General features: G+C 52.6%; 1 protein-coding gene across 1 annotated transcript in view; it reads right to left on the bottom strand.

Annotated features, from left to right (window-relative positions):
• Positions 1-22,558, bottom strand: part of LRFN2 (leucine rich repeat and fibronectin type III domain containing 2) — a 313,066-nt gene that overhangs the window by 50,281 nt on the left and 240,227 nt on the right. Inside the window, exon 2 of the mRNA XM_066359485.1 lies at positions 2,721-4,145. Coding sequence (XP_066215582.1) covers positions 2,721-4,120 — 1,400 coding nt within the window. The 5' untranslated portion in view covers positions 4,121-4,145. The remainder of the gene's footprint in view (positions 1-2,720; positions 4,146-22,558) is intronic.

The following is a 22,558-nucleotide window of genomic DNA, read 5'->3' as shown; positions in this document are numbered from 1 at the left end:
AATAGAAGATTTGTTAAATAAATTACGGCACAGTCAAATGAAAATATTTTAACACCAGAGGAACTAAGCAAGTTATAATGCTGAGTGGAGAAATTAAGAAACATAAGTACACACTAGAATGATCATGCATATTGCTTTGAATTGAAATAAAATGAGAGAGTCCAAGGCCTCTGGTTAATTTTGAGCAGTGGGATTACAGGTAATTTTTATTTCCCTCTTTACCATTTCTCTCTATTTTCCTAATTTGCTACAAAGACTATTACTTCTATAATTATAAAAATACACACATGTATATTTAAGTTTCATTATATATCTATGTCTACATATCTTTTTACACGTGCATATTTGCATATGTTATAAGTTCTAACGCTGCTTCCTCTCCATCCTGAGCAAAGAAGGTGCTCTCCAGATAAACCAGGTAAAGGAAATTTCAGGTAAGCATATGCCAGGTAAGGGGACTTCCCTGCCTTCTCTCCCACACCTTCCCATCCAGAGACTCATCGACTCGGGAGGTCTGAGAAGAAACCTCAGTGGTAGATCAAAGTTTCTTGACCTCTCTTGACCCATGGACCCTTCAACTGTGGGTGAAGCCTACAGGAGCCCTTCCCAGAATAATTGTTTCACATGCTCAAAGGGAAACACACAGGATTTCAAAAGTAGCCATGGATCCCTTGAGCGGTAAGTTTCTAGGCCATGTCCCTCATGTTTAACACAAACCAAGACCTGAGAAGGGAACTCATGTGGGGTCAGAACTCCTGGCCCTCTGGTCTGTGTCCATCACTCTGTGAGCCCCTCCGTCCCTGGGAATGACTTAGGCAATTTCACTGCAGCTTTTCTTTTCTCTCTCTCTCTCTCTCCCTCTCCCTCCCTCCCTCCCTCCCTCCTCCCTTCCTTTCTCCCTCTCTCCCTCTTTTTTTCTTTTAAGGGAAGAGGAGGAGAGATAGTGAGGCAGACTCTCACATGCACCCTGACTGAATCTACCCCGCACCCCCATCTGGGGCTGATGCTTGAGCATCGAGCTATTTTTAGCACCTGAAGCTGATGCTGGGACCAACCGAGCTATCCTCAGCCCCTGGAGCTGATGCTCGAACCAAGCAAGCCACTGGCTGTGGGAGGGGAAGAGGAAGAGAAGGAGGAGAGGCAGGGGGAGAGAAGCAGATGGTCACTTCTCCTGTGTGACCTGACCAGGAATCAAACCTGGGATGTCCATACACTGGGCCAGCGCTCTATCCACTGAGCCACTGGCCAGGGCCCATTGCAGCTTTTCTATCTTAAACCTCCCTTCCTATCAGTCCTATGAAAGGCCCTTAGATTCTCACAGTAAATTTACAAGGTCATCATCATTGACTCCATTTCCAAATGAGAAGACTTGACGCTCTGTATGGTGAGCAAGATGACCCCACCTCTAATATCCCAGGGGCTCATGTAATCTGGTCTAGTTAATTGAAGCTCATCCAGGGCGTCAATGGGACAAACTGGGAAAGAGACACCCGTCCCCTTATAGGGTTACATAGGGGAAAGAGGCTGCCTGGAGGTGAAGCCAACCCAGAAGACAATGGAACTTAAAGAAGGTAAAAAAACCCTCTAATACAGGATAGTTGTAGCTTTTGATCTAGCTGAGCCTAAAGTAGGTCTCCTGAGTTTTCAATTATATGAGCCAACATGTTACCTCTTCCTTTTTGTTTTTTGTTTGTTTGTTTGTTTGTTTTTCTGCACTTTTCCGAAGTTGGAAACGGGGAGGCAGTCAGACAGACTCCTGCATGTGCCCGACTGGGATCCACCTGGCACGCCCACCAAGGGGAAACGCCCCGCCCATCTTGGGGCATCGCTATGTCGCAATCAGAGCCATTCTAGCGCCCGAGGCAGAGGCCACAGAGCCATCCTCAGCGCCCTGGCAAACTCCGCTCCAGTGGAGCGCCGGCTGCGGGAGGGGAAGAGAGAGACAGAGAGGAAGGAGAGGGGGAGGGGTGGAGAAGCAGATGGGCGCCTCTCCTGCATGCCCTGGCTGGGAATTGAACCTGGGACTCCTGCATGCCAGGCTGACGCTCTACCACTGAGCCAACTGGCCAGGGCCTGTTTTTGTTTTTTTTTTAAAGCCAGTTTGACAAGGGTCCAACCACCTGCAAACAGGAATCCAGACTAACTCTTGTATGGATTACCCTCATTTTCAGGATGAGAGAAACTGAGGCAGCCCAGGTGAATTACCTAACTAGCAAGCGGCCAAGCCATGATCTGAATTCTGCTCTTCCTGACCTCAGAGCCTTAACCACAACTGTATCTGAGCCAGATGACCGCCCGGGTGGAGCAGTCAGACCCTTCGGCCAGGAGGCCCCTTGGTTGTCCTTATCTGCCCTCCAACTGTGTCTGAAAACAGAAAGTTCCGGAAGCTCATGACCCTGTGACCACAAACCACAGCCACACCCCTAGGGGCCTGGTCCTCCTGCCTATACACGCCCGACGGCCCAGGTGGGTTCCTCTCTTCTTCCGCTTGTTCTTTCTCTCTCTCCTTACCTGTGCGAACGGCACGGTGCGCCCAGGGTTCCCGCAGGCAGCTCTGGGAGGAAGGGCCGCAGGCGGGAGCAGCTGGGAGCCCTCCCGCCACCTTCCCCCCCAGCCGGGCCCCCCCAGCCAGGCGCCCCCAGCCAGGCCCCCCCAGCCAGGCGCCCCCAGCCAGGCGCCCCCAGCCAGGCCCCTCCCTGCCGCAGCGCCGCCCGGCTCACCTGTAGATCAGTACCTCATCGAGGGAGCAGTTGTACTGCAGCTGGTACATCTTGACCCGGGGCGCCGACTTGCTGACCGACCACTTGACCAGAGCCGAGGTGGTGGTCACGTCTGTCACGAGCACAGCCCGTTCTGGGGGGCTTTTGGGAGGCTCCCCGCCCTCGCTGCCTCCCCCGCCCCGGCTGGTCTTGCTGGAGCCAGTGATGTCCGAGAGGCGGGACTTGGGGGGCGCCATGCGGCCGGTGCTGTTGCTGAGGTGTGGCAGCTGGACGATGGACACCTCCACGGTGGCCGTGGCCTCCCCGGCGGCGTTGGCGGCGATGCAGGTGAAGGCCCCGCTGTCCTGAGACGTGGTGATGAGGATGTCCAGGGTGCCGTTGTCGTACACGGCGGTCCTGGAGGAGTTCCCCACCAGGCGGTCATCCGGGGCCACCCAGTGGATGAGGGGGCTGGGGTCCCCGATGGCCTTGCACTTGAGCGCGGCGGCCTGGCCCTCCAGAACCAGCAGCTTGTGCGTGTGCTGGGTGATGAGGGGCGGCTCGCACACGAACTCCTCCTCGCGCACGTGCCAGAAGTAGCGGCCCTTGAGGCCCCCCGGGGAGCCGCAGGTCTCCAGGTCGTCCTCCCGCTCGAGCCTCCGCAGCCAGAGGAGCTCGCAGTTGCAGTGCAGCGGGTTGCCCCCGAAACTGAAGGACAGCGGCGGGGCAAAGGGCGTGGCGGTCAGAGCCGAGGCCTGGGAGCGGGCAAAGATGGGGTCCGGGGGCAGCTTCTGCAGCCGGTTGGAGGTGAGGTCCAGGCGGGCCAGCTTCTGCAGGTCGGCGAAGGTGCCCTCGGCGATGTGGTCCAGCAGGTTGTGGTCCAGGCTCAGCTGGTGCAGGTTGACCATGCGCCGCACGGAGCCCCAGGGCAGGCCGTGGAGGTTGTTGTAGGAGAGGTCCAGGTCCTCCAGGGTCAGCAGGAAGTCCTCGAAGGCCTCGTCGGCGATGCCGCCCAGCTGGTTGTTGTTCACGATCAGGTGCTGCAGGTTGACCAGGCCGCGCAGGGTGTCCTCCCCGAGGCTGGGCAGCCGGTTGCTGTCGAGGTGCAGGGAGCGGAGGCTCTCCAGGTCCAGGAAGGAGAAGGGCTGGATGTGGCTGATGGTGTTCCTGGACAGGGTCAGGTCCACCAGCCCCGTCATGTTGGCGAAGTCCTGGCGGCCGATGTGGATGATGAAGTTGCCGCCCAGACGCAGCTCCACCGTCCTCCGGTCGATGTCCGGGGGCACGAAGAGCAGCCCCTTGGACGGGCACAGGGTCCCCAGCGACTCAGACAGGTTCTGGCAGACACAGTACTTGGGGCAGGCGTCAACCACGGCAAACGCCATGCCAAACGCCAGCAGGCCACCAAGCAGGGTCTCCATGGTCTGACCACTCAGGCTGCGACGCCTGGAAGGGAGGGACACAAGGTCAGGGTGAGGAGGCCACTCCCTAACGCCCCCATCCAGAGCGCCTCCCTCACACTTACCGCTGCTTTGGGGAGCAGCCGGAACGGCCTCTGCCCAGTGCCAGGTGAAATCTCCTCCAACAATCCCCCTCATACAGTTCTACTCTTTTATTTTTCCTTAGCTCTTATCACCGTCTAACAGACTACTGAATTTACTTATTAATTATGGTCATGGAGTGCTTTCTCTCTCCCCACTGGAATGTCAGTCCCAGGAGGACAGGGCCTTCTGTCTGTCCTGTTAATTTCTATCCCTCATACATGTAGCGCAGTGAGTGGAATGCAGGAGGTACTCCATACTTACTGGTGGGATGGATAGATAGATGGATGAATAGATTAACGGATGGAAGGATGGCTAATTCCACACCAGTGGTTCATTTATGATCATTGGATTGGAAAAGTGTATTATGGCTGTACTTTGAAGCAGTTTCACCTTCTTAATTGGTTTAGACTCAGCATGAAATTAAATTGGACCGGCATTTCTTCAGAACGAGGCCGTGGACAAGGAGAGAGCTGGCCCGGAGAGACACCGAGGTTAGCGGGGAACTGGTTGTGGAAACGTTCTCCACCAAGGAGAATCCACGCACTAGACACATCTTCGGGGGTTCCGAGAAGAAAAGAAGGTGGGGGGCCATGAACTTCCGAGCACGTAGCACGCGCTGGGCCCTCTGCCCGGAAGTTCAAATACATCCTGTCATCTGGACATCAGGCAGACTCTTCATGAGGAAGGGCTTATCTGTGTATATGGATGAGGACCTGTCCATGGCTTAATGGCTACCTATAGGTCTTTATTCAAAAGCCCCCTCTCCCCCAGACCCCACCGGATGGTGCAGAGCCTCCTTCCCCGCTTGGTGTTTCCTCCTAGAAATGTATCACTCTCCAATGTACTGTACACACTTTACCTACTGGTCTTATTTAGTGTTTGTCTTTAAACATTTTTAAAAATTTTTCTTTTATTTTTAAATGTATCTTTCAGTGAGCATTCACATACAATATCATATTAGTTTCAGGTTTACGATATCATGATTAGACATTTACGAAGCGATCACCCTGGTAAGTCTAGGACCCGTCTGACACCATGCAGAGCTATTGCGATATCATTGACTGGATTCCCTAGGCTGCACTTTCCACCCTACTCCTTGCCTTCTGCACCGGCAACAAAGCCCCAGGGCATTGGGACTTGTCTTCACTCACCATTATATTCTCAGAGTCTGACCCCCCCACCCCGACACATAGTAGGTGTTTTTGCATGAATGAATATCTGCAACAGGAAGGAACACATAGTAGGTGTTTTTGCATGAATGAATATCTGCAACAGAAAGGCGCACATAGTAGGTGTTTTTGCATGAATGAATATCTACAACAGGAAAAAGCACATAGTAGGTGTTTTTGCGTGAATGAATATCTACAACAGGAAAAAGCACATAGTAGGTGTTTTTGCGTGAATGAATATCTACAACAGGAAAAAGCACATAGTAGGTGTTTTTGCGTGAATGAATATCTACAACAGGAAGGAGCAGGACTTTGGCTCCGGTCCTGGTGCCCCCAGAGCTGACAGGTTCCTCGCTCTCTGTGTTGTACTGACCCTGGCTCTATTTATGCAATGTTCAGAAGGACATCAGTGGAGCCGGCCTTTTGGAAAACCGCGTACCCCGGCTGTGTAACGTCGCCCAGACCAGCCGCTCCTCCCAAGGCGCCTTCCAGGAGTGTGCTGTTTAGAGTTCTGCGGGAAAGGCTCCTAAAGCCAATGAGGTGGGAACGCACTGCCCAGTCTCCCTCGCCCTTGCGAAAGCTCCACACGCATCAGCGAGTTCAGGAGGGCTGAAAAATTCTGCTGCAGTGGACAAACTGGAGGAACGTTTAATTCTGCCCTGCTCCCGCTTTCTCTTTTAGCTAAAGATACTCATTTTTTTCTGAGTACCAGCTATTCATATCTTGAAGAAGCATAGCTCCACAGCTCCCACTTTGAAGAGCACGGAGGCCGACACCACCACCCGCTAATAAAACAAAAGATATGTTGTAAATTTAAAAACCCATTCCAATCAGATCCTACTTTAGTGTGAAGGCTTGAATTCCATTACAGTGTCTTTTTAAGGGTAAATTTCTCACCTGAGAGCCTTCAGGGCCAGAGACTCACCCTGTATTTCATCTATAGAGAGCTATTTCTGAGCAGCGCTGTCCGACAGGAATATAAAACTAGCCATAAATGGGATTTTAAATTTTCTAGTGACCGTATCTTTAAAAAAAAAAAAAAAGAAAGAAAGAAAAAGTAGAAAGAAACAGGCGAAATCAATTTAGATAATATAGTTTATATAAACCTCTATATCCAAAATATGATTTTAACGGGCAGTTGACACAAACAATTGTTCATGAGACTATGAACATGCTTTTGTTTATACTAAGTCTTCATTCACAACTGGGTGTGTATTTAACACTAAAAGCACATCTCAGGCGCTCACCAGCCATATGTGGCTCTTGGCTACACTGTTGGACAGCGCTCTTCGAGCAGGTGTTGTCTAACGGTACCATGAGGGCCAGATCCAGCCTGCCACCTGTTTTTATAAATAAAGTTTTCTTAGAACACTATGACTTTTTTTTTCACTCAGAGGTAAAGAGTTCCAGCAAGTACAACATGGTCAACAAAGCCTGAAATCGTTACAGAAAAAGTTGGCTGACCTCCGTTCTGGAAGATTTTTTTTTCTTCTTTTTATCTTCATGATGGTCACTTCCATTAAAAGCCTTTACCAACATACCGAATGCCATATTGTTCTGCTCTGGGTTCCTGGGAGTGGCCCCCCACCCTGCCAGTCCCTGTTCTTGCTAACCTTCTATCTGAGGAGGACCAGCCCACCCTGACCTGGGTCCCACCAGGCACATCCATCCGTCCGGACGTGTCTATGTGCGGAAGCTTTCCACTTGCCACTGTGTCCGCGCCCCGATGTGTTCTGGCCTCTGGGTCCGCGTTTTAGCTGGGACCTGACAAAACACACAGGAATCTCCTCCATCTGCACTGATCTTTTAAAAATTTTTCAACACAAGATTGAGTCGTAGCAAGGGCTGGTCCTGCCCACTACCCTGGTTCTTCTCTACCACCCTGTCCCCTGTCCCTCCTTCTGTCCCAGGCTGGCCTCAGCCTCTCTCTTATAAACCCCTGCGCTATCCTTCTCCAGGGCCTCCGACACGCTCTGCCTTCATCCTGGCTTCACCCCTCCTTCCGCTCCAGCCCGGTCAAGCTCCGCTTCTATCTCTGGGTCTCGGTTTAAACACCACCTACTCCAGGTGAGCCTGTCTAAAACCCAGACCAAACCAGAGCCTCCCCTAGCGCCCTGCACTCGCCCTACATATCAACCACCATACTTATAATTTCTTAATTACTTCTCTGTCAGCCTTCCTGCAAACGCCAAAAGGCAGGGGACGCGCCTGTCTTCACCCATCACTGTGTCCCCAGTACCCAGCGCCACAAGTAAGTGCCCAATAAAATACCAATGGAATGAATGAGTGAAAGTACTAAGCAAAGCAAAGTGCATTTCTGGCATTGGCACCGAGGCTCTGAGTTCTGTCTCCACGCTGGCCGGAGTTCATGTGGTTAATCGGCTGAGGAAACCCTCTTTACAGAGTGGCCTGGTCACAGCAGAAGCGTCAGGAGGGTTGTGCGCCAGCCACCACTGCGCTTTCCAGCCCGACTCCCTGCTCAGGCGGCAGCAGAGGCAGGGAGGCCGCGTTCCTCTGGCCCCTCTTCTGCTCAGGTGGAGGTGAATGGGACCTTTACACCCAGTGAGGACACGACAGACACATCCAAGAGATGCCCCTGCGAGCGAAGCTGGAGGCGCCGTGTGTGTGTGTGTGTGTGTGTGTGTGTGCGCGCGCACGTACATGGAGGACAGTGGTGTTCTGAAAGCCTATGGCCCCAGGAAGTCACCCTCCTGTGCACGCGTGTCGGTCACCGCCGCTGTGTTGTTCTAAGGCGAGGCCAGCGCCCCAATGTTGCCATATCACGGCACACGGAGGAAACGCTAATACCTGTCAGGCACATCTGAGTTCGGGGCTTAAGCGGTTGCTGGCCTGTGATGGTTATCTTCCGTCTGTCCCTCCAGATCAGCTCTCCACCCACATACCCCCCGACCCTGCTCTGTGCCCCGGAGGCCGCCCAGCACGGGCTACGTCAGCACAGTGTGGACACTGTCCTCTGTCCGTGCCCCGGGAGGCCGCCCAGCACGGGCTACGTCAGCACAGTGTGGACGCCCTCCTCTGTCCATGGCGTCCTCTGGGCCTGTCCTCCCTGGGCCTGTCGCCTGCCTCTGGTAGACCCCCCGTGGCGGCAGTGGTGGGCGGGGAAGACCCGGACACGTGGCGATGCACACCCTGCACGGGGCCCCGTGTTTTAAACAGTTTTGTCCTTGTAAATCATACTAAACAGATCACATTTAGAGAAGAAAAAAAAAAAGTTTGTGGGGGATTAGCAAATGTCTAATGAATTCAAATCTGTGACATAATAGAGCTGGGTAAATACGTTTTAAGTAATCAGCATGGAAGATTACTGACAGAGAAGTGACTCCTGAATCTTAATTAAAATTGTATTCTGAAAAGTGTCACTTAATATATTACTCTCACAGCCAAACGAAAAGCAGCTTAAAGCCCCGAGCTGGGAGGGGTTGAGGGAACCGGGTCGATACACATAATTGGTACAAACGGGCGGGGGGCTCTTTCTGTGGAGCAGGAACTTAAACACCGTGCTGGAAGGAGCAGGCCAGGTCCCCGTGAGCATCTCCATTGGTTGTCGCTGCTGGAGGGGAACCAGGGGAGGCGGAGATGAGGAGGAGAGGGTGGGTATCAGAGACAAAGAACCAGGCCAGAGTGGATAGGAGGGGCCACAGGATTACCGGTGGGCACAGCTGAGAGAGGTGTGTGGGTTTCGGAAGCCAGGCTGTGAAGTAGACGCTGGAATAAAATGTCAGAATCAGCCATCAGAAGAGGAATCCATCCGTCTGCCAGGAAGCCAGAGCTTGTCAGCTCAGAATGTCTATGTGTCTATGAGCAGGACTGGGGAGGGGGCGGGGGAGAGTCAGGAGAGAAGGAAACAAGAGCTGGGAGGGGAAGAGAAACTCCCTGGACCTTCTCCGAGTGGGCCCAGGGTAGGGGAGGTGTTTCACCCCGCCCTGCATTTAGTCCTCGCGGCAACCCTGCAAGGTGAGCGCTGCCGCTGTCCGCAAAGTGCTCTTCTGCATGGAGGAAGGGGGCCCCGCGGGGTGTCTGTGGGCCCCTCAGCTGAGCAGCCTCGGCAGTGAGCAACCCGAGGTCCTGAGGATTTTACCCCTGGTTTAACCATGGGGAAGTGAGGCCCAAAGAGGTTGGGGCCTTCCCAAACTCTCCCAGTTCCCCCCTCCCCAGAAGAACCACAATTTGAACTGAGGCCTGTCTGGCTGCCGGCCATCCTGGGAGTAGAGGCGGCCCTTCTGGAAGCTTCCATGTGGCTGGTGTATTCGGAGAAACCAGCTGCCCTCCACTACGGGATTGCTTAGTAACCAGTGATGGCCCAGCTGTTCCACTAAATGTGGGCGCTGGTGTTTCCTTCTTGGGAACAGGCCTGGAAAGAAGGCTGGTTTTCTCTGAAGCAGAGGCCTAACCGGCTCAGAAACATCCACCTGTCAGATCCAATGACGCTCAGTCACACACACACACACACACACACACACACACACACACACACACACACACACAGGCATGCAGGTATATGTACGCGCGCGCGTGCGCACACCCTTAAATATACTGGCAATATATAGAGTTGGGGAGGCAGGCGGATGGTTTGTAACCAGAGTCAACAGATGGAATTTTATATTTAAAACAAAAGGGGGGGGAAAAGGAGAGAGATGAGGACGGAAGTGGGAAGTAAAGGGACCTTGCGGCAGAAATGGAAAATTCCTATTTCTTTCTCTTGAGCCCGAGACTAGAGACTTTCCTCCCCCTCCCCTCCCCTCCCCTCCCTCCATACCCCTCCCTCTCCTCCCCTCGCCCTCCCCCTCCCCCTCTGCCAGCCCCTGGGCTCTGCCTCCCTGTCAGAACCTCCTCCAGCAGTTCTAGACAGAGCAGGCGAAGAGGCAACATTTAGCAGATGGCTGGCAAGATATATCTGATATCTCTCCACCCTGATTTCCATTTAAAAGATACCTTAGCAACCAGCCAGGAGCCACCCACCCCTGGAGCCTGTGAATCGAGTAAGATGCCTGTCTCTGCTTCAGGTAAAAAGAAACGGCCCCTCCAGGGCGCTCCAGGCTGGGAAAGTGAGAATTAATAAGCGAGGGAGGGGTTCGGATCTGCCTGGAGAGGCAGCCTGCACTGTCCTGGCAGCCTTGCCCGGCCCGCCCGAGCCCTTGCTGCTCCCCGCACAGCACATCTATTGGGGCAAGCGATGGGGAAAGGAGCCTGGACTCCCGGACTGCGGACTCAGGCTGATGGGGCTGCCTTTCCTGGCTAGGAGTGGCCAGGTGGTGGCCTACAGCCCCAGGTGTGGCCAGTGTGAGGCTCTAAGACCTGCCCTGCCCCAGGCAGCGCCTCCGCCTCCCAGACCCGCAGGAAGTAACCTTGTCGGGCTTCTTCTCAGAGTAAGAAGAATAAGTTAGCATCAGACAGCTGATTTCCCAAACTCCTTCCAAGATGCTGCCCTGTACAGGGCTCCCTGCAGAACCCTGAGAAGCAGGGGAGAGACCAAGTTGAGTGAGTGTGTGTGGGAGTGGGAGAAAGCTCCTGACTTCAAAGAGCTCCCAGTCTGTGTGCGAGGTAGGGAGGTGAGGAGGGTGGGGTGGGATGCGGGGGAATAAGAGGGGGAAGGCAGGGAAGGCACAGCTTTAGATCTGCTGCTCACAGAAATTAGGGGATCAGGGAACACGCAGATAGTCCAGTGCTTTTAGCCTTTTGTACGGTGCATTTTCACCAATGAGATAAAAAGTTGGGTTTGCATCTCATTTGCATAATCGAACAACTTTCTTTGACTTGTCCTTTGCTTTTCCGATGTTCTTGTTCAATTAAAAAAAAAAAAGTCAAATGCTTCTTCTTTTTTATCGTTTCATATGCATTTTGAAATATCCCCTAATTTTTGTGAGCAGTATATTTGGGAAGGGGCAGGCGTTAAACAACAGAAATTCTTTTTCTGACAGTTTTAGAGGCTAGAAGTCCCGGGTCAAGGCGGCTGCAGATTTGTTGTCTTCTGAGGTATCTGTCCTCTCTCCTTTACTGCCTTCTTACTGTGTCTGTGTGTCCGCATTTGCTTTTCTTACAAGGACAGTGACTAGATTAGATTAGATTAGATTAGGACCTCCACTAATGGCCACTTTTCAATTCCATCACCCCTTTAAAGGCCCTGTCCCCAAACACAGCCACCTTCTGAGGTACTGGGGGTTAGCCCAGTAAACATATAATTCAACATATAAATCTGTAGGGGACACAACTCAGCAGGATATTCTGCCCTCTACCCCTCCCCCTCAATTTCATGTTCTTCCCATATGCAAAATTCATGCACCTCCATGCCCAAAGGCTTCACCCATTCCAGCATCAACTCTAAGTCCAAGATCTCATCAAAATCTCATCCCAATCCATGCGAGTGGGAATGCAAAAACTGAGGCAAGATTTTACTCCCGCTGTGTGCCTGTGAAATCAGACGACCTGCTTCCGAAACCCAGTGGTGAGACCGACATAGCACAGACATCCCCATCTCCAGAAGGAGAACTCGGAAAGATAGAGGAGCTGACTGGGCCCGTGCAAGGCTGAGCCTATCGCAAGGCAAATCCATTCCATTTTAAGGCTCAAGAATCATCCTCTTTGGCTTAATACTCGGTCCTCTGGACCCACTGGAGTGGCAGCTCTGCTCTCTGAGCCCGTGGGGTGGCTGTGTCACCCCTCTGGACCCTGGTAGCAGTCTTGCAGGCAGCTCCAATTTTGATGTTGGAGTCACAGCTTTCAGTTTAAAAGGAGAGAGAGAGAGAGAGAGAGAGAAGCCAAATCCCCAAGGGAGCCACCGCCCCTCACCTCAGAAGGTCCTGGCCTCGTGCTTACAGAGACACCCACACAGGATGGGCACGAACCCTCCCTGCAGGGTCCCCAAACAGAGCCATGGAGACAAGGACCACATCACGAGCCACCAAGTTTCCTCATACGCTCGCTGAGAAGAGTTGCCTTAGATATAGCACCGATTACAGGAAAGAAAAGGGAAAATGATGTCTAAAACATCAAAAGGGTAGAATGAAGCCATTTAGGCTCCGTTGAAACATCTTCGCTGCAAGATAGGCAGTTATCATAAGTTATTAAGCTGAAGCTCAGAACCGCTTCCTCCCTGTTCTCAATGACAGCATTAGGCCTCCGTGGTTAACGCCACTGGGATAGCTCTCATTGTGTTGCTGTTAATAACGTGTTTCCCTGTCTTCTCCCCTGTTCACCTGGGAACCCCACCTTGGCAGGGGCTGTATTTTATTCGTCTCTGAACCCCTCGGAGAAGCCCAGAACAGAGCAGGCGCCTGGGATGTGTTCAACAACAAAATGAATGAAGGCGTGAATGAGTGCTCTGGCTTGCAGAGCCGTATGCTCCGGCACCTCTGTCCACCTGCTCACGCTGCCTTGTGGCAGGGGCATGCGTGCCCTCGTCCAGGGCAGCCCAGGCATGCTGGCAAAGTGATGCCCAGAGAGCAACCCCCTGACCCAATACCAGTGAGGGGACAGAGGATAAACACCTCAACCTCCTTGCCCCTGGGGCGGCAGGACTCTGAGCCATGCTCTGTACCGTCCCTTAGAGGTCCCGCGGGCCACAGAGCCCACCTGCTCCTAGCCCACCGGGCACTGGCGGCCTCCCCTCCCCCCACACACACCTCTTCCTGTGTGTCCTGTCAGTAGCACCAGCCAACTAAGCCACTTACACTCCAATCCTTGTTTCATGTCCACTTCTGGGAAACCCAGCCTCAGGCACACTTCTTAATTATAACTCTCATTATGGTATAGTATACAGTACCTGCTGAGCCCGGGCCGCTGCAGAAATGTCACAAACGTCACAGGAAAGCGGGTGCAGAAACCGTGCACGTGCTCGTCACAATGACCAACCAAAACTAGCAACTTCATGAAGGAAGGGAGACCTCGTGTCCCACACCAGTGACTGGCAGAAAGAGATGAATGAAAAATGTCTTCTACCAACGTATTCAGGTCCGGAGCTGTGGTGGCACCGGCCCTTTCGTTGTGTTGAGACACCTGAGAGCCAGTGTGTGCGTGTGTGTGTGCCTGAGCGTCTGCGTGTGTGTGTGTGTGTGTGTGTGGTGTGTGTGTGTGTGTGTGGTGTGTGTGGGTGTGGAGGTTGGGACGTGAATGGAGGGGTGCGTGTGAGGAAGCAGGTGTCTGACGGAAGGCATCTGTGTGACTGAGGGGGTGTCGCCTGAATGGAGGTGTGTCAGCGAGTGAGTGTGTCTGTGTGGGCGAGGGAGGCCAGGATTTATGAATGGGGACCTGGAGGGGGGGTGTCCCCTCCAGGGGGGGGGTGTCCAGGGTGTGTGAGGCCAGGAGCGGGCGAGATCGTTCAGCTTGGATGAAAACAAGCGCTCTTTTGCAGCCCTGTTGTCAACCACAGACGCACCCATCTCCGTGGCTGCCTGTGATCGGCCCCAGTGTAGGGGACACAGACAGCCCACGGGGCTGACAGCTCACGGTAACCCCTTCAGGGCTTGGCCAACCCCCCCTCCCATCTGTCAGCCTCCATTCCAGTCCTCAGGTGGGAGTGGGGGGGGGGCGCTCTGGTTTCACACACAGAGATTTTGGCTTTATTGATTTATGACTTTCACAGTCTTTCTCTAAAATCCCCCTTAACTAACCCCCCCATGTCAAGCATGTTTTGGATTCTAGCACTTGAAGCCTCAAGCAAGAGCCCAGCCTGTGGAACCTGGAAGACCACCTGTTTGTTTCCTCAGAGGGAGGGTGCAGAGAACGCGGACACACAGGGAGGCGTTTCCGGTCGCCAGGGCCTTTCTGGTCCTTCCTCCCTTGCCCGAGGTCTCTCCCAACAGACTCAGATCCAAGGGCCCAGCAGCCTTGCCATCCTAACCCCCTCCTCTCTCCCCGCTCGGAATCACAGGGCACTGAGGCGTGGGCACCTGCCCTCCACCCTCCCAGCGCCCCGGGCCCGTCCTGTGCCCCACGCTCACGAAAGCGGCCTCCGGCCGGTCCTCTCCAGGCCGGTGCTAATGAAGGGAGCACTGGGGTGGATAATTCAAAGCGGCAGATAATCCAAAACTCATTTCCATTTGGCTGGGGAATGCTCCCTCCGTGATTTACTCTCCTCATTACGTTTGGCTAAGGCGAAAATTAAAATGGGCTTTTCTTCATCGAGTCACCGAGGCGACCGGGTAGGCAATGGCTGCATAGCATTAAAGTTCAGTCCGGCCAGAGGACATAATTATGGTCAACAGCTGAACAGGATGTCGGACTGGGAAGCTGCTGGGCCTAGGGGTTAGATGTCCCTTAGCAGACTGGGGCTCCCTGGGGACAAGGCCGTGTCTAGTCTCTATGTCCAAGCATCTGCCCATACTTCTGCTCCCGGAGTCTGAGGCTGATATTAGCAGTGTCCTCCTCCTCTCCTCACCACACTCCCTAGAGCACTGGTCCCAAACCCCCGGGCAGCGGACCAGTACCGGTCCGTGGGCCATTTGGTACCGGTCCAAATGGTCCACGGACCGGTACTGGTCTGCAGAGAAAGAATAAATAACTTACATTATTTCCATTTTATTTATATTCAAGTCTGAACGATGTTTTATTTTTTAAAAATGACCAGATTCCCTCTGTTACATCCGTCTAAGACTCACTCTTGACGCTTGTCTTGGTCACGTGATACATTTATCCGTCCCATCGTAAAAACCGGTCCGTGAAAATATTTTCTGACATTAAACTGGTCCGTGGCCCAAAAAAGGTTGGGGACCACTGCCCTAGAGGGCCCGGGTCAGGCCCAGGCCTCCGTGCAGCCGCCCTTCCCCGTGTCTGCAGAGGGGCTCGGCCCAGGCAGCCCCGGCGACTTATCCCGAAGGCTCACGGGCCGCTCTGTGGACAACGTCACATCGCACAGGCCTGGAGTTACAACCCTGCCCTGGTATGTGTCCAGCATGACATCAAGTTTGGTAGAGTTAATATGGGCTCCTAGTACCACTTCTGAATATTAAAACAAAATGAATTTAGAAAATCAGATTGGCTTTATTGGCTCGTTTCAGTGTTCCTGTTTGCGGAGCGTGGGGAGTAGCTGCCACGATGGGGACACGGCTCCGGGCAAGGAACCCCATGCTGCCTGTCCCCTCCCCCCAGTATCCGTCTGTCCTTGGCCCGGGAACAGAATCCTGCCCTGTGAGCCAGCCTCGACTTGCAAGCTGACACACAAAAGCAAAAGGACTTCCGGTGAGGACCACCTTCACTGTTACATAGACCCTGCAAATTCACTCAACAGACCTGTCATGGGAAGAAGCTATTCGTGAGGTCCCACCGCAGGCTGGGTGAGGAGGGACGTGGGGCAGGACTGTGTGGCCCTTCAGGGGTTGGAATGCAAGGCCAGCAAGCCAGCCCTGTCCCCATGCACAAACTACAAACACCCCCGGGGACCAGGCCCAGCCCCAGCCCCGGTGGCTCCCTCCCATCCCGTACAGGACAGATGGAACCGGGGCCCCTGCCTGCCCCTCCACTAGGCTGCTTTCCTGGGTCCCCCCAGTTCTGGGAGAAGGGACAAAGGGACATTATCCGTCAGGGTCTGGGGAGGAAACAGACAACAGACTGGAGGATGTCTGAGGGGAGCTGAGTGAGGGAACAACCTGCCTACAGAGGTGTGGGCGGGGCGAGGAGACCGAGGCGGGCGGCCCACAGAGCGGAGCCTTTCCCCCGAGGCCCGAGGGGCACAGGAGAGGACGGTCTCAGCCCCAGGAGGAGACAGACCTGCCTGGCGGGAGTCACGGCCCTCAGGAGCTGGACGGATACAACCAGTGGTGGGAGTCAGATCATTTAACAACCGGTTCTCGGCCCTAATGACCATTTTAAGTATAAAAAAAATGATATACCAAAAGGTAGTTTATTATTTCATGCATTTAATACTTAATAAGAACAATAAAAGACATACACAAAACTAGATTATGTTATAAGAAAGAGTTTTAAAATATTAATGAAAAAATATTAATTAATAGGTGACAAAAAACAATAAGACTGTTGTTATTTAAGACATGTCCATATTGCTTCTTGATTGGCGCCCTCACTTGCAATGTTTTTCGCCGATGGACGGAATGAACATCACTATGGACACTTAGAACACGCTGTTGCGCAGATGGACGTTAAAAACGAGGAATGTCAATGTGTGATTTCCACATTGGGCGGCTGCCCAGGCGCCCAACCTTAGAGAGAACCTTGATGACAAGTGACATGTTAACAACCGGTTCACCGGCCTCAACAAAATATTAGATATCGGTTCTGCCGAACCAGTGCGAACCGGCTGAATCCCACCACTGGATATAACCCACTGACATCTTACAGCCTGGGGGTGACAGGCACCTCCCTCATCCTGCGGGGCCTCTCAAGCCTGAGCCCAGGAGTCCAGAGGCAAAGGAGGCTGCAGGAAGCTCTCCACGCAGGCCCGGGGGACACGGGGCAGGGCGGCCCAAGGGGGAGCGTTCACTCCGAGGAACACGTGGAAAATAGCCCACAGACAGCACACCTTTCTCTCTCACCAACTTTCCCAATGAGCTGTTGGGTAATGAAACCACTTGGAAGTGTAAAAATAAAACAGAGAGAGGGAAAGGAGGAAGAGAGGGGCGGGGGAGGAAAAAGGAGGAAGAGGAGAAGGAGGGAGATTAATCCGCTGGAAACAATAAACCCCACAGACTCAAGGGCAGTAAATATGAATTCAATCTGCTTTCGCCATTTACACCGCCCGGCCTTCCTAAGCGCAGGCAGGCTGATCAGATAAAAGTCGCTGTTGCCACCAGGACGGCGCATTTAAATTTTTATTGCAAACACCAGGCTCCATTACCCTGAGATTTGCTCTCTGCATTCCTAATATTGTCTTTCTTCGCGTTGGGATGTGAGCATCGCGACTCCCACCAGCGGCCGGTACAGCAGCGAGAGCAGGGGCAGGGGTGCTGTGACCTGGGTCTCCGCCCTGGCCCCGCCCATGCCTCAGTTTCCTCATTTGAGCTGTGTGTGTGTGTGTGTGTGTGTGTGTGTGTGCACGCGCGCGTGTGCGCACGCGGCATGGGGGGCTCATCTATTCAACATGTCCAGCTCCAGTTTGATGAAATTCGGGTGGGAGCAGTAAAGACCCGCACCCCAGCCACCCCGCCACCCCAGCCCCCCAAGTGTGGGAAATGGAAGACCTGCCTGTCCCTTTCTGCCCTCACATCTGCCAGCCTCTGAGGGCTTCTCTTTTTCCTTCTTTTTCCAGTTTGCAAACTCATCCTTCCCTTCCCTTCACTTCCTCTTCCCTCCCCTCCCTTTTTCTCTGGCTAGCCTTCCACCTTTCTCGGTGTCCCTCTGTCTTCTTCGTCGACTCCTTCTTCTCTCCTTTGGCCTCCTCCCCAGAGACTTTGTCTGGGGGTGAGATCTGGGACATTGTAGTCACTCTCTCCCTCCTATGACCCTCCGCCCAACCCCAGCGACAGGGGACATGCTTGACTCAGCAGCAAGGATTCATCCAATTCAGTCAGGATTCTGCTGAGCACCAGGCTCCACATGGGCCTGTGGGAGGAACAGAACAGATGGGCCATGACCTGTGGTGGCGCAGTGGATAGAGCGTTGACCTGCAATGCTGAGGTCACAGGTTCGAAACCCCGGGCATGCCCGGTCAAGGCACATATGGCAAACGATGAACAACTCAAGTTAAGCAACTATGAGTTGGTATTTCTTACTCCTTCACCTCCCTCCTTTTCTCTCTCTGTAAAATCAATAAATAAAATCTTTAAAAAAAAAAAAAAAAAGAACAGATGGGCCATCTCCCCTCTCCTCAGGAGGAGCTTGCAAAGTGCACGTGGAGAAGAACTAACTGCAGTCCAGCAGAGGAGAGAAGTCTCTACAGCAGGAGTCCCCAAACTTTTTACACAGGGGGCCAAGTTCACTGTCCCTCAGACTTTTGGAGGGCCGGACTATAAAAAAAACTATGAACAAATCCCTATGCACACTGCACATATCTTATTTTAAAGTAAAAAAACAAAACGGGAACAAATACAATATTTAAAATAAAGAACAAGTAAATTTAAATCAACAAACTGACCAGTATTTCAATGGGAACTATGCTCCTCTCACTGACCACCAATGAAAGAGGTGCCTCTTCCGGAAGTGCGGCGGGGGCCGGATAAATGGCCTCAGGGGGCCGCATGCGGCCCGTGGGCCGTAGTTTGGGGACCCCTGCTCTACAGCGTGTTTAGCACTTTGCACATCATCTCATTGAAACAGTTCGATAATGCAATACTACTTGCCCATTTTACAGATGGAAACACTGAGGCTAAGGAAGCTCGTGTAACTTGGTTCAATGCTTCAAGGCACAGCTGGCATTTCCGCTCAGGGAGAAGCGAGATCAGTGCTCAGAAGAGGCAGTGCGTTGTTTCCCCTGCAACCCCCTTCCTCCTGCTCGGGGTTTAAGTGCTCAGCCAGCAAGCATTCCCCTGCACACCCCACCTCAGCCAGCCTCAGGTAGGGCGAGAGATTATTCTAACAGAAGCTCAGAGTGAGCTTGAAGCTGAAAGAGCCCCCTGCCCTGGTGTGACCACAGCGGACCCTATCACTCTCATGTCCCCAATTGCCTCAGATGGACAAAGGTAAGGGTGGTTAGGGGCGGTGAGGTCTCTGTGTTCTCTCCCCACCCTAACCCTTCAGGATCTTTATCTTGCTGCAACACTTAAAAAGATCAAATAAATCAATAGTTAAGATAGTAATGGCTGATTAGGTTAAATGAGATTTTTTTTTTTTTATTGCAACACCTTAACCAAGGAACTGAATCCCTGATGAAATGTTAGGCACTACCCCCTGACTCGTGGGGTGGGATCTGGAGAGCTTGCAAGGCTGGGAGCATCTAATCACTTCTCCTGTTTCATGTCACATAAGTGCCTCCCGCACTTGGACAGAAAGCAGAGCCAGGGAAGAGGAATGCCTCTGGCTTAGGTTCCTAGGCAGAGGAGCTGAGGACATGGGATGGAGAATCCCTAGACCAGCGTAGGAGGACTAAGTCGGTTTCTTAAAGGAAGAAAACAAGGGCTACTTCCTGCCGTAGTTGGGAGGGGTAATGGGGAAGTCAGGTTGGAGAGCTGGGACGGCAGACGCATCGACCAGCTCTTCCTTGACATCCAGCATTGTGCTCTTCCTCCAACAGGTGACAGCACGGAGCCTCCCGGTTGTCCTCTAAGGTCCATTCTTCCCTTCTTCCCCAATAGGAATCCCCAAGTGTTATTTGGCCACAAGGTCATGCAGGAAAAAACTATATTTCCTAGCTTTCCTTGTCTTAGGTGTGGTCATATAAGTTCTAGCCAATGGGTTGTAAATAAATCCTTAGTATGTGATACCCTAGCGATGTCCTTAAAGAAAGAATATATCTTTATTCAAGGTGTATGATGGAGAGGGGTCCATCTTTTTTTTTTCTTTTTTCTTTTTTTCAAGTGAGAGAGGAGGGGAGATAGTGAGACAGATTCCCTCATGTACCCCGACTGGGATCCACCCGGCAATCTCCTTTCTGAGGGATGATGCTTGTAACAGTCAAGCTATTTTTAGTGCCTGAGACTGATACACGGACCAACCAAGTTATTCTCAGCACTTGGGGCCAACGCTCAAAACTACTGAGCCACTGGCTGCAGGAAGAAAAAAGGGAGAGAAGAGGGAGAAGAAGAGAAGAGAAGCAGATGGTGGTTCCTTTTGTGTGCCCTGACTGGGAATTGAACCTGCGATGTTCATATGCAGGGCTGACACTCTACCCACTGAGCATTCCGGCCAGGGTGGTCCATATTTCTTAATGACTGAAACGTAGGTGCATGAATAGAGCTTGAGCAGCTAGTTATCTTGGTTCACGAGTTGTAGCCATGTGTAGAGGATACAAAACAACAACATAGAAAGAAGCTATACACCTGGTGATCACAGCACCGCCTCCAAGCCCTCAATTCCTTACTTCTTAAAACTATAACTTAAAAAATAGTTTAAGACTCATAAGAAGTTCCAAAAATAATAAGAATTCCTGTAGGGGACCCCATTTTCCCCGTGATCCAACTTACATGGCCCTTTTCATTGTTAAAACAGGATATTGACATTGTTACAACTCAATCACACATAGACCTTATTTTCCGTACTTTTGGTTTGATAGAGAAATAAAAGTCTTTCTCACTTAGGACGCTTTGTTTTGTTTTATCACTCACATGAAATGTATTCCTAACTGTTATTTATAATTTCCAAAAAGTATAAGGTGGCATCCCAGCTCCATGCCTGAGAAAGGTACATGGTAGGCAGCAGATATGGCCTGGTGCAGGGAACAACCAGACAGCCGTCAGGGCCAGGTGGAGGAGTCCTTTAGAACAGCGAGAGGCTGGGCACTCTCTGGTCATCGTCCCCTGCGATGGTGCTGCTGACACTGTCCTCTCCCACCCCCTCGCCTCGCCGTGGCTAACACTGTACTCACCCTGCTCCTGATGAAGCCTCCTCTGCACTCACCGCCTCCCTCCCCAGACCTCTGCACCCCCCTGCTAATTTATGGAGACCTGAGATCCTCATTAGTGTGGCTGGCTCCCAGCCCATCAAAGTCACATGTCCGGAGAGAGGAGGCAAGGCGGGTGACATTTGTTGGTATTTTCAACTCGGGTAAAAACAAACAAATTGCACTGGAGTTAAATGTCAAAGGCCCCTGAGCCTGTTTTGCAAGGGAAGGAGAGAGGGAGAAGCAGCTCCTCTTGGGGACAGACTTCTCCGTGTCCCTGAGAGGGTGGACGGGGGAGATGCAAGGAAGGCCACGTGGGCAGTGCTGGGCAGTGTCCGGGTCCGTCCCACGGTGGGCGGACTGGCAGTCTCCAAGGGGGGGCACTCGTTTGTCACTTGTTTACTCATCCAGAGGACATCTGCTGAGCACATCTGCTTACAGCAGTAGGTTCTGAGGGCCAATCAGCGATGAAACAAATATGGCCGCTCCTCCCCCCCCCCCCCCCCCCCCGGGAATGGCTCCCCTCTAAGGAGGACGGGAGGTTGTCTAAACATATAATGAAAGAGGAAAACGATTGTCGTCATTTGAGGTAAAACTTCTTTGGGGTCTCAGATAAAGGACAGGAAAAAGGACAAGGGACACTTTTCAGAGGCTTTGCCATGTCGCCTGAAGATGGCTAACATTTGGTCATGCACAGATGGGGGCTGAAGGTGCCATTCATCTCAAAGATACAGTCGAGGCATCTCTGCCCACATTCCTATGAGCTTTGCTGTCATTGCTCCCCAAACCGGAGGGGAGTGCCTGGAAGGGAACTAGATATATGTGATGTAATTTGCACGGGAAGGGTTGCTGAGGCCTATGGATTTACTGAAAGTTTGTGCTGAATTGTGTGTGATCTTGTATTTTCCTAGGAGGAATGTCAAAGCCTTCATCGGATTCTCCAAGGTGGAGGTGATTTCTCCCCAAAGGCAAACCCTACTCTAGAAGCTGACGAGATGCAAGGCCTTGCTGGATCTGGGAACATCACTTGTCTGACTGAATCCACTCCATGAAGAGAGAGGCTGGGGATTTCTAGAAGTGACTTTCCCTGTACAAACTCTAGTTCCTGGGATCTGCGTTACAGCCTAATAGGCGGAGAGGAAACCAGCCTCAGCTCGAGGGGGCGGGGCCAGCGGCAGGGAGTGGGAGGACGGGCGAGACAAGCTCTTCCCGGGGAAGCAGCAGCCTGCGCTTCTGTCTGGCTCAGCGGTGATTAAATCATCAGCCCTTGCACTTAATGAGCATCTCTCTGGACGGGCCACGAGGCCTGTGTTAGGAAGAGCAGGCGTTTCATTACCGGGATTCAGTGGCACTGTGTTGATCTTGGTTTCTTGACAATTATGGGAAGGAACCAGACTGCTAAGTGGCACCCGCCCTGTGTGAGCCTCACCGTGGTCAAAGCAGACACTGTCCCCCACTCCCTAGTCGCACACGGAGCTGTATGTGACCAGGGGAAGACAGGCCCCTCGTAGGAGACCCCAACGTACAAGAGGAAGGCCTTGTTGGGAAGCGCCCTTGGTCCTGGTCCACTCTGGCTGCAGAGAACCGACGAGGGGACACGTCACTGCCCCCTTTCAGATTAGGAATGAGGAAGAAACCCCCTGGCTGCTGTTGGACAATCTCCCAGGAACCATCACTCCTATATCTTGTCACTTCCAAGATTCT

This window comes from Saccopteryx leptura, chromosome 1 (assembly GCF_036850995.1).
Source record: "Saccopteryx leptura isolate mSacLep1 chromosome 1, mSacLep1_pri_phased_curated, whole genome shotgun sequence".
NCBI classification, from domain to species: Eukaryota; Metazoa; Chordata; class Mammalia; order Chiroptera; family Emballonuridae; genus Saccopteryx; species Saccopteryx leptura.
This window is presented reverse-complemented; position numbering and strand designations above follow the sequence as displayed.